This window comes from Vanellus vanellus, assembly GCF_965231255.1.
Source record: "Vanellus vanellus genome assembly, chromosome: 1".
NCBI lineage: Eukaryota > Metazoa > Chordata > Aves > Charadriiformes > Charadriidae > Vanellus > Vanellus vanellus.
The window spans coordinates 208298225-208310888 of NC_138905.1; the positions used below are offsets into that span (position 1 = coordinate 208298225).

At 37.7% G+C, this 12664-nt stretch overlaps 1 protein-coding gene across 2 annotated transcripts in view; it reads right to left on the reverse strand.

Annotated features, from left to right (window-relative positions):
* Window positions 1–12664, reverse strand: part of CNTN5 (contactin 5) — a gene marked incomplete at both ends in the record, with an annotated part of 391394 nt that overhangs the window by 160982 nt on the left and 217748 nt on the right. For both annotated transcript variants that reach the window (XM_082483144.1, XM_082483143.1), the window contains one exon: window positions 1757–1859. In XM_082483144.1, the coding sequence (XP_082339270.1) occupies window positions 1757–1859 (103 nt within the window). The remainder of the gene's footprint in view (window positions 1–1756; window positions 1860–12664) is intronic.

Consider the following 12664-nt stretch of genomic DNA (forward strand, 5'->3'; position numbering starts at 1 on the left):
TGCTTACATTTAAGTGGGGAATGAATTTGCAAAAGCCGCTGACACTGTCCAATGTCCCATTAGACAGTCTCATAGCCCTGTACGTGGGCTATGGTCTCCCACATTTCGTTTGGACTGGTTTGGCTGTGTCCTGCCTCTCCTTCAACTCCACTGGGCCTAAATAGATAAAAATAAAATACTTTGTCAGAATTCCTCTGTACCTATTGATGAATACTTTCCGTTGACCTGCTCAATGAGAGTATCTAGATGTCGGTCAACTGGGAAAAACAGGCAAGAAGGGAAGTAAGTCTAAGACATTTCTCATCCAGCCAGTAAACAGGAACTGTTAAGAGAAAAATCTGAACAAATCCATCGACCGGTGATACATGAACGTCAAAATGACTGTAAAAACATTTTAAAAGCCCTCTCAGGCAGTAGAGACAGGCTTTGAAAGGTTGTTCTGGAAAACCAGACCTGCTGAGCGAGCTGGAGTGGTGATCTTCAGGAAAATAAATTTTTGCTTTAAAACTCCTTTCCTCTTATGTTTTGTTCCTACTTAGGTAAATATATACGAAGAATTGATATGGAGGATACGGTACCCCTCAAACTATCTGATTTGTGAAGTTCCTTCACAGGAGTTACAAATCCTTTCACTATTTCTTAATCAAAGCCAGGCTGTAAGGAGCCTGTATGTGCTGTGAACTAAAAAAACCAAGCAGAATATATGATATTGAGCAGCATGACTTCGGGGGGTGGGGAGGCAATGTCCAAAAGGAGCACCACTATCAAATGGAACTGAAAGGAATTCAATACAGTGAGATTTCTTTCAACACACCCCCCACACAGAATTTGATGGGGTATTTTTGAAAACAAAACAAAACAAAACAAAACAAAAACCACCAACCAAAACCTACCCTTTGTATTTGGCAGTATGTCTCTAGTGAAGCATCACCGGTGGAACACCTGTTTTTAGCTACATACATGTACAGAAGAAAGAATAATTTCTTTCAATCACTAGACTTGCTTCTTAGTTCTGTCTGAATGTATGCTACCCTTGGCACCCCGTATTCTTGGCAACAATAATACTAGTAACTGCCACAACAAAATTTAAATGTTATCAATTTCATCCTATATTCTGTAATCTGAATAGTGTAGAGAAGTAATTTCACTTCTCATCTAATTTGCATGAAATAGCAAAGAGGTATTTCTAAAATTTTTCTCTCCCGAAACTCATGTATCAATAAATGTATAAAAAAACGCTTGACGAGAATACTAAACACATCTTCTCTAGTACTGCTATTAGGTCAGGTAGAAATTAAACAATTGGCACTGCCACTAAGTGTGTTAGGGCATGTTTAAAACATTGTGCTCTTAGCTTCATATATAAACTAACATCTGGGAAAAAAAAAACAAAACTGCTAATCTTATTTATTCTCCAACTATGATATTTTGGCAGAATAAAATCTAATTTACTGATTTATCATCACAGTGAATAAATGTGTGTCTGGTAAAATTTTCAATAAAAAACTTTCCTTTTTCTGTTTACAAGAATGTTACTTCTCATTTTGACAAAGAGTCTTTTATCTTGAATGAATTACTGTCCACAGAAATGGCTGGGCAGGGAATTCGTAATTGGCTACTTAGTCAATTGTTTACTTTGAGTGTGCAGTAAGGACTGTCTGTGAAAACGAAATCCAGTAAAATAATGAAACAACAAATTAGGTATGTCACATCTTAATAAACAATGATGTCTAATTATGAAAGAGTCTGTACTTACTTGCCAAGTGCAAAACACTCCATCTTAACAGTAGTTCCCCTTGCAGCTGTAACTGTGTAAGGAAAATGGACTTCAATTTTTGGTTCATATTCCCCCATCACACCTGGAAAATAAAGAATGTTTAAAATATGAAATATCATCAGTTTTCCATTTGTTGAGATTATCATAGAAAACCCCTGCAGCTTGTTTTTTGAACCTGCTCAGCAGTAAAGCTAGTAATTGATAGAGATAACTTTGCTTAATCTGATGTGCTTTGCTCAGGTCCACTACATATTCTCAAATGCTCTTCAGGGTTACCAGCAGCACAATAGTGAGCATAAGAAAAATGGTTTATTTTCTCAAACATGGGTTAATATTTACATTTTGAAAGATTAAAACAGGCAATCAGTTTTAGAAGGGTGAGAATTTTCATAGACCAAAGCTTTGTTTACCAGTGCAGTGTCAATTATGATAAATAAAGCAACATATCATGATGTGTTCGACTGAGGACCTTGAGTACTGTGTTCAGTTTTGGGCCCCTCACTCCAGGAGGGGACATTGAGGTGCTGGACTGTGTTTAGAGAATGGCAACAAAGCTGGTGAGGGGTCTAAAGAACAAGTCTTTTGAAGAGCAGCTGAGGGAACTGGAGTTGTTCAGCCTGGAGAAAAGGAGGCTGAGGGGAGACCTTATCACTCTCTACAACTACCTGAAAGGAGGTTGTAGAGAGGTGGGGATCAGTCTCTTCTCCCAAGTAACAAGTGATAGAACAAGAGGAAATGGCTTCAAGTCATGCCAAGGGAGGTTTAGGTTGGTTATTTGGAAAAATTTCTTTGCTGAAAGGGTTATCATACATTGAAACAGGCTACCCAAACCACGACACCAAGGAAGTGGTTGAGTCGCCATCCCTGGAGGTATTTAAAAGATGTGTAGATGTGGTGCTGAGGGACATGGTTTAGTGGCAACTTGGCAGTGCTAGGTTAGTGGTTGGACTTGATGATCTTAAAGTTCTTTTCCAACCAAAACGATTCTATGATTCTGAGCTCAGCAGGAAAAACTCAAATGATGTAAGAGAATTTGTGTATGCAGATACAAACACAGATATTGAGACACATACAAAGTTCAGTTATTTCATTTTCAGTGGCCTGTTTAATTTGGGAGATGATTAATTTTATCAGGACAACATGCTTAGTACTGTAAAATACAACTAGAAATACATTCAAGAATGTGGAAAATATAAACAACGAAATCAATAGAGTTATCTGGAATTTTCTGTAGAGTGACTGACAGCTTTGGAGAATCACAAGAGTTTAGGAAATTAGAAATGAGCGGGGAAGGGAGACAGGCTTTATAAGGTGAGGCGAGAGGTTTGTATTTGATGTGACAGAGGAAATATAATCAGCATGGCAGGAGAAGAATATGACAGCTGTGCTCGGTTAAACAGAAGATGGGCTACTGGGGTAAGTGATACTCAGGAACTAAAAGCGATATTAAACAAAGTAAGACTTGTTCAGATTTTTAGATAAGGAAAACTGAATAAAATCTGACTTGTGGACATAGTAGCAACAAGACAATTCTAGTCTAAATCAATAAAAATCAGTCAAGAATCTCCAAAGAATTCTAAAGCAAGAAAATAGGAAGAAGAGAGGAAAAGAAAGGAGAGAAAAGAAATATCTTATGTAAGAAACAGAAAAGAAAGGAGCATAAGGAAGAACATGGAAGAAGGGGAATATGAGATTTGCACCTGAGGAAGACCAGCTGGCAGAGCTAGACAGAAAAACGATCCACAGCCTATTAGAGCAAAAGATAATATAAAAAGATGAAATGGTAAAACATACACTTCTAGCCCTTCAAATGCTCCTCATGGGACTCAGGAGTTTCCAGTGGGGCTGTGGTCTCTTCCTGCTGTTGTCCCACAGGCTCCTGTGAGTATATTTTGGGAGGAAGTCTAAGCATACAGGCATTTAAACATGTATTTGGGGGCCTAAGTTTAATTAGAAAACCTAAATGTGTCTTATATGTGAATCAAATAACAGAAGTAGAAAGCAGAAAATGCTTTTAATTCAAACAATGTAATTCTATAAATAATGTGGTTTTGTAAGTAGCAGTAGATTTTAAAAAAAACCCATAACCATCCAAGTACTACATGTACTAGCAAGTGACCCATTTTTCATCAAAAATATGACTAAATAAATGTTTTGACATTGTTTTATGAACTTGTGGAGAAATACTGCCCCTTGTATGAAAAAGCAAATTCTGAACCGGTTCTGTCATTAAAGCTTAAAAGGATTTTTTTTTTGGTAGAAAAAAGGAAATTAATGTGTGTGTCCTGGGTATTAAAATGAAGTCAGGGCATCAACAAAATTGTAGTCAATTAAAATTTTCCCTAGCCTAGACTGAAATAATTCCTAGCTGAATCTGTCATAAAAAATATATTCCCACTGGCTTGTACTAAGTCAATAAATTTCATAATTTAATTACATTCCTTGTGACTTCTTTTACTGTTTTGGGTTTTTTTTTTTTGTGATTATGAATACCAGTTTCTGATTCATCTCAGTTGAGTCATTCATGATTTTATAAGATATCTGTCACAACCCCTTTTAGTCGTGTCTTTTACAGACTGAAAAATCCCAGACTGTTAATCCCTCGTTACAGTGAATCTTTAATAAAGTTGAGATCCTTCCTAGGGTTCATGTTGCACCATTTCAAATTCCATTCTATCGTTTTGGAAGGGAAGATAAGAAGAGCACAGCAATAATGAAGCTGTAGATCTTTCTATCACAGTTTTTTTTTAATTGTGTTTTGTTTTGTTTTGTTTTGTTTGTTCCCTATTGCTTTCCTCATGATTCAGTTCTATTTGTCCTTTTTCACTTGAGCTGGTGTTCATCCGCAATGGCACTCTAAACTCTTTACTGATTAATAATATCTAATAAAAGTACTACACTTCTATGTTTAGGTATTATATAAATTTGTACTGGATGACATTTTTTATCACCTCTCCACTCTATTTCACAGTATCCTTTTGCAGCTTGTCACGGTTTTAATTTTAACTGTACTTAATAATTTTATATCAACAAGCTTTTCCATCTCTGTGTTCATTTCCTTTCCATATTGTTTATGTGCTGAGTTGTGAAAACCCAGAAAAGTATTCTATGGCTTCACTGACAATCTCACAGTTCTTCAGACTGATGAGATATTTCTACAACAGCTAGACTTTTTTTTGTCTGTTGTTAATTCTAAACAGGGCTGTCCTTCAACCTCTCTGAGAATTTCATTTCTTTGACAGCCTTTGATGAGTGACCTTGTCAAGAGCTATTTGAAATGAAAGTACTCAGTGTTACCTTGACCTACCCATATTTTCCCTGACTCTTCAGGAAAGTTGCGTACAGATTGAAGTATGACTTCACAGAATCACAGAAAATGACAGAATCATAGAATGGTTAAAGTTGGAAGGGACCTTAAAGATCATCTAGTTCCAACCCCCCCTGCCATGACCAGGGACACCTACCACTAGAGCAGTTTGCTCGAAGTCCCATCCAACCTGGCCTGGAATGCTTCCAGGGATGGGGCTTCAACAACCTCTCTGGACAACCTGTTCCACTGTCTTACTAACTTCACAGGAAACAACTTCTTCCTAATATCTAATCTAAATTTACACTCTTTCAGTTTAAAACCTTTATCCGTCATCCTATCACTACATTCCCTGATAAAGTGTCCCTCCCCATCTTTCCTGTAGACCCCCTTTAGGTGGTGGAAGGCTGCTATAAGGTCTCCCTGGAGCCTTTTCTTCTCCAGGCTGAACAACCCCAACTCTCTCAGCCTGTCTTCATAGGGGAGGTGCACCACCCCTCTGATCATCTTCATGGCCCTCCTCTGGGCTCTGGGGTCTCACAAGAGCAGAGTAGAGGGGCAGAATCACTTCCCTCGACCTGCTGGCCACGCCTCTTTTGATACAGCTGAGGATGCGGTTGACCTTCTGGGTTGCAAGCGCACATTGCTGGCTCATTTTGAGATCTCATCGATTAACATCTTCCCTCTTTAAAAGCTGTGTTTGTGGTATATGACTGCATGGTAAGACTGCTATACAGTAATGTGATAAATAAAGTCCTACTAATTGTACTTTTCCATGTACTTTTTATGAAAACACTTGACACAGAAGTCAAACTTACTGGTTTGTAGTGCCTCAGATATTCCTAAGAGTCCTTTTTTAAAAAAACAAAACAAAACAAAACATCTTTTCTACTAACGCTGCTTCTAGTCCTGAGGCCCGGCAAAGGAAAACAGTATATCCTGCTTCCTTCTCTATATCAGTTCGGCCTTTGGGATTTGTTAGTATTTGTAATGTCAATATTTCTTCTAAAATTTCTTCTATTGAAAGTTCAATTACGAGAACTTGAGTCTTGATAGGGGAACATCCCTAAGTTCCCTTGTAGTGAGCACTAGTGAAAATAGTTCATTTCGGTTTTATGATGGAACCTCATACCTCTGAGGTGTTCCTTTTAAATCTCTGGCATCTCTTGACTGTGCACACTCGCTGACAGGTTTTGTGATTCAATGAATTTTTAAAAGTGGTTTTTTTTGCTTTTTTGTGAGATTTTGTTCCTGGAAATCATTCTGTTATGTTGTCATATGCTATTAAATATTTCCCTTTTTAAGCCCTGGAAAAATGCAACTTAAAATAGGATTAAATTATTCTTGCCTTTAAAATAATAGAGTACTTGCTAACACATCTGAGGGACAATATTATCTTTCAGATCTTATGTTTTTAATTTACTTTAACTCCCTTTAGTAGGTGCAACCTGTACAAGTATTGAATGTGAGTCATGCCATCATTTCATATTCCTAATGAAACACAGATCTACTAACACTTTGTACCACATCCTGTTCTTCTGGGTTAGTAGCAAGCAACTTGCCTGCAGCAACTGGCAGAAAAATGTAGAAAAATTACCAAACAATTGCTTGGTGTGCCTATGCAAATTAGGAAGCAAAAGTCTATTACTGCAAAGGGATATTTTTCATCCTTATTATTTATGATCTTTGAGACCAAGGAGGCCATTACAGTTGCATAGACATCAAGGGAATTATCAAGGCCTTACCTTCCCTCATTACACTATAATTGCTTTGCTATGGCTGTTGTACCTCCAGGCTCTTTATCTTTGCCAGTTTCTGTTTTGGTCGCTATGAGCCAGTAATGGTAAAACAACCACCATCTGCATTTTCATCAAGATTTTTGTTCATTTGTATCAGGTGCTAAAAGGAACCCGGACTTTTAAGAAATATCGAGGCCTTGAGTTATGTGCATTAGAATCAATCTCTCTCAGACTTATATACATGACTCTCTTCCACAGGTTGGGTTAAGGCCATAAAAAATTCTGTCAGTCATTTTTTATTTCCAGTTATCAAACATGAAATATAACAATAAATAAAATTGATCAGCACAGAATAAAAACATAATATACGCTCTTCAGACAGCTAACAAATCACAGAGCTCACGTGGTCTGAGCACTATAGAGGAACGGGGAGCTGTTCTCAATGCTCCTCTGCTCTGCCTTCCCATGAGCATACCTCCTTTTGGATGATCTTTTACCTTCCCAGAGATGACCCCCATGATTCAGTCTTCCTTAGGCTAATTAGTTTACTACACTCTCTACTTCACAAGCTATGCCTTTCAGCTGAGTTCAGATCTGAGTATGAAAGTGCTGAACTTGTCATCGGCATGAAGTGCATCGCTTCAAAATAAATCTAACTTACTAGGTCTTGAAATTTTGTCTATGATTGAAAAAGGAGTTAAAAGCCAAAATTTTCTGGTTGTTTAAGTAACTCTTACCCCTGGGCTTTATTCTGAAACAAGCCATCCCACCTTACATTTCCCAGTCTCTGGGTCTCTGCCCTTTCAGTCTGTATGAGAAGGAGAGCACTCCACTTTTCTGTCCAGCCAGGGTCTTCCCTGGCCAAGTGAAGTTGAATTGAGATGAAACACTAATAACTGTTCCATCTCTGGTTACTGAAAACAGCACCAATTCAAATGACTGAACATATGTCAGGACTAAGTACAGCTTGACTTTTTTAGAATTAATGGCTTATTAGTCACACAGGCAGAAATGGAGCTCAATATTTATAGAAGAGATGATTTCCCTATACCCTCCTTCAGGTATTTAGTTACAACAATGCAATTATCGCAGCACAACTATTACATATTCTCCAACTCAGGTAAGGAAAAATCTTCACAAAATCAGGTTAAATTTTAAGAAGTGGTTTAATTTAACAAGTTGTTCCTCTGACTTGGCTGCGAATCTGTGACTTGAGTTCAAATCTCCACTGTCCAAAATGTCCTATGATCCCTCAGCTACACTGTTGTCTGTGTTTTAGTTTTCCGTCAAAACCCAGAGATGACAGAACTCACTAAATCACAATAATGTGATAAACACTGATCGTGAAGTGCTCACATACCACAGGAATAGATGTAATAGAATTTGAAACATTTACAGATATTACTACAGCTAAAACTGTTTGCATTATCCCCTGTGGGCCATTTAGTGGAAATGGAGAATGGAATAAAGGAGCAAGATCAGTTTCTGATTGTTGGTCCTTTCAGTCCTACAGACAGGATATCAGTCATTACCACTTTGAAAAGGACTACTCTACTTCTTCATTTAGCCTGCCACTCCATGACTTTTATAACCTCAAATGAAGTGTGTAGAAAAATTGTGAATCTATGGCTGCATCCACACAAGAACACTTTTGGCCTTCATGGGAAAAAAAAAAAATCAGACTGCTGAGAAATCTTGACACAACATCGTACTCCAACTATCTAGAGGTTAATGCTTCTGTTCCATTAGTCTTCCCCAGATATTAACTACCCTCTTGAATCTCCCAGAACATAAGCTTCCATGATAGCTCCATAAACCCTTTCAGCTAAAATGATTTGTGGTTGTTTCAAACTATTTAAAACATAGCTCTTTAACTTACTTCAGAAACTAATTTTGAATGGAATAGTTGAATATAAGATTTCACAGAATCACAGAAGCACAGAATGGTCAGGGTTGGAAAGGACCTTCAGAGATCATCTAGTCCAACCCCCCTGCCAGAGCAGGGTCACCTACAGCAGGTTGCACAGGAATGCATCCAGTTGGGTTTTGAATATCTCCAGAGAAGGAGACTCCACAACCCATCTGGGTAGACTGTGCCAGTGCTCTGCCACCCTCAAAGTAAAGAAGTTTTTCCTCATGTTCAGATGGAACTTCCTGTGTTCAAGTTAATGCCCGTTGTCCCTTTTCCTGTTGCTGGGCACCACTGAAAAAACTGTCGGCCCATCCTCTTGACAGACGCCCTTTAGGTATTTCTAAGCATTGATGAAATCCCCTCTGAGTCTTCTCTTCTCCACCCTAAACAGACTCAGGTCTCCCAGCCTTTCCTCATAAGAGAGATGGTCCATTCCCTTGACCATCTTCATAGCCTTCCGCTGGACTCTTTCCAGTAGTTCCTTGTCTTTCTTGAACTGAGGAGCCCAGAACTGGACACAGTATTCCAGATGCGGCTTCACCAGGGCAGAGTAGAGGGGGAATGACCTCCCTCAGCCTGCTGGCCATTCTTTTTCATGCACCTCAGGAGACCATTGGCCTTCTTGGCCACAAGGGCACATCGCTGGCTCATGGTCAACTTTTTGTCCACCAGGACTCCCAGGTCCCTCTCTGCAGAGCTGCTTTCCATCAGGCCAACCCCTAACCTGTACCGGTGCATGGGGTTATTCCTCCCCAGGTGCAGTACCCTACACTTGCCCTTGTTGAACTTCATTATGTTCCTCTCCGCCCAACAATCTTGCTGTTCTAGCTAGAAAGAGGTGCAGAGGAACTCAATCTCTCCAAAGTGGAGAAATTTCTGGCTAAATATCATCATAGTGCTTGGGAGAAAATGACAGCCAAAGATTTCCTATAGCCAGGAGAAAGATTAGACACAGATTTATATTTGCCATTATTTTATTAGCAAAAGATGCAACCCCCATAGTTCAGTGATTAAGAATGTTTACCTGAGAGCTTCCGATGAAGTCCCTGATCTTAATCAGATGGTATAGGAATGTTAATCTCTTACAGCCTGGACAGTGCTCTAATCACAAAATTATTGGGGATTCTTATTGGTTTGGATGTTTCAGTTTCTGGGAAATCCCCTGAGGAGTGACTAACTTTTCCTGCTATAAGAATTTTCTAATAATTTTAGATATCAGAAACTGAGTTTCCTACCATATGGTAATGATGATCTGTTGTGTGAATATGTATCCAAACCTAGGAAAATTTTGACTAAGTAACTAGGGCAGGAATGTTCATGTCTGATTTCTTCTACCAATAGTCTTTGATGCAAACTAGGGTTGTCTATCATGTGGGTTTTTTCATGACAAATGAGTATTTAGCATTTTCCCTGAAGACCTGTACCATGAATTGTCCCCAAATATTTATTTGGAAGAGACAGCCCTGAATATACACATTTACAATGACAGTAAATTCACAGCACAAACCAAATTAATTCAAATGTAATGATGACACTCACCATTGCATCCCGACTGCAGCACAAATTATCAATGCATTGAGAAGAATTTATTGACTCACCTGCCATTAATCTTATTCTAAATGGAGGGAATGGTGCCTGCTTTAAGTCTCTAAAAATTTACTCTGGGAATGGTTGTTTTATGATAACTGCCTACAATATTCCTTCCACTTAGAGATCTCTTAGCCAAATTCTGAGCTATAAATTTATCCTTTGAGAAATGCTAAAAATGCTCATGTGAAATTGCATTCTGCAATGCACTGAACATTAAAGTACCAATAACATTTTCATGCTACTCAGAGAGAAAATCCTATAACATTACACTGGATGGAAAGAAGTCTCTACTAGAATCTCTCCTAATATCAAAGAAAATTTAGTAATTCAGTTTCTGGAAAAAATATTTTGATGCATAAAGCACGAGGGAACAAATTTTTCTTTAGTTTACAGCTAGGGGATAAGTTTTTAATGTATTTCTAATTATGGAGGTATAAATGTAGAAGACGGTCACATTTAACCAAAACAAAATGTTTACCTAAAGCTTAAACAAAATCCTCCTCTTCCCACTTTAAAATCCATTTTTATATTATACTCCAGTTCACTAGTCCAGCAGTTACTCTCTGAACTCTGTCTGGAAAACCCTTTCTAGAAATAGGATTCTTATCTTGGAATATTTTAAAAATTAGTTACTTATAACTAATAAATGTCATGTATGTCACACATACACAAGAGCTTTCTACCTCTCTTAAACAGTGAATACAACTAAAAGCACTTCATTTTCAGTTGTAAGTGGGTGTGTTATGACTGAAGGAAAGGGAACTAGGGCCAAACCTTAAGGACACAAAAGCAATGATTTAAGCTCAGAATAAACAATGAGAGGAGCAGTGGCATTTTCTCTAGTTCTTCAAACGAGAGGCCAAAATTTCTAATCTACAGTTTGGGCTGCATAGAGTTCTGCTTACCTGTGTTTGAAAACATTAAGCAGTAACGATGACCAAGATTGCCATCTCTCTCCTTCTAGAGAAGTCTTTAGTGAGTCATAACCTAGACTTCTATCCATCCAATTTCTCACATATATGTAATTTAGCATCTAAGTTCTTCTGCTAAACCCAGCACATCTGGCATTGGATGAAACCAAACTTCATCCTTTGGACGTTCAGAGATGAGTAAGGGCATCCAAATGGCTTCTATACAACATTCTAGTATGTAGATTTGTGCACATATAGTTTTATGGAAATATGATAATTTGAACATCTTCAGTGACTATGTATTTAGATAATTGTTCTGAGCAGCCATACACATCAAGAAAAATCAGGACTCCACTACACTAGAGAACATGCTGTCTTGCTTGAGACGTCTCAGAATATGAGTCAACAAAAAAATAAAAGAACTATCATTGCTTTTTTTGTTCCATGCATTTTGACAGAAGAGGAGATTGTGCTGAACCTGGTAAAAGAAATCTGTGGCAGATTTCTTTTAAGCACTGCTGGCCAATGTTTATTTTTCCTTCTTTACAATTGCCTGCTGTTCATCCAGGTCAGGCTCACAAAACTATTCAGAAACCTGGAAAATATTATATAATCTAAATTATTAGGAGGAGGTTCTAATTTTCACTGGGTTTCTAATTATATTCCTGATGGCATATTCACAGTTCTTGAAGAACTACATTTCTCCTATAGTAAATGACATAGTTGTTCATACTTCAAATACGACATTAATCTCCATTTCCTTGCAACTTGCACTGTTCTTTTACGGGATGAAAACAAAATATCCCCATTCCAATTAGGTACCTAAAGTGTCAAAATTGTTGCGGCATCCAAAGAGGAATTTTTCATTTGAGTCTGATCAATTAGGACACAAAGCAGTGTTGCTTTAATATGCATTGTTATCTAATTAACTGGAAAGAGCTTCCTAAATGGGAAATGTTTTTCAGTTGAGACTCCTCATACAACCATACAAATACAATACCTATTTCCTCAATAAGAAACATCAAACGGACATTAATGTTTCTCATCCACTAGCAATACCTATTGTTTTAGACTCAATAGCAACAAATCATCCTTGTTATAAACTTACTGTTGTCTTAACCTCAAGCAAAATTCCTGCTGTTCATAAATTATTTCACTCTGTTGATAAGAACACCAAACTGACAAGTTATTCTTATTTGAACATTATGCCATACCCCACGATTGCAACATAAGCAGTCACTTGTGAATTTGTATCTAAGATCCTGAGACAGTAAGATACATAACATTCTAGAATCTTAAATTACTTTAGCTAATTAAAAAAAGCAACAACTTAATTTCAAGCAGATAGTGTTTCTACAAACTAGTGGGAAAATTTAGCAATTAAAACTCCTTGAACAAGGTTATCTTAACAGAGCTCAAAGTGAACTA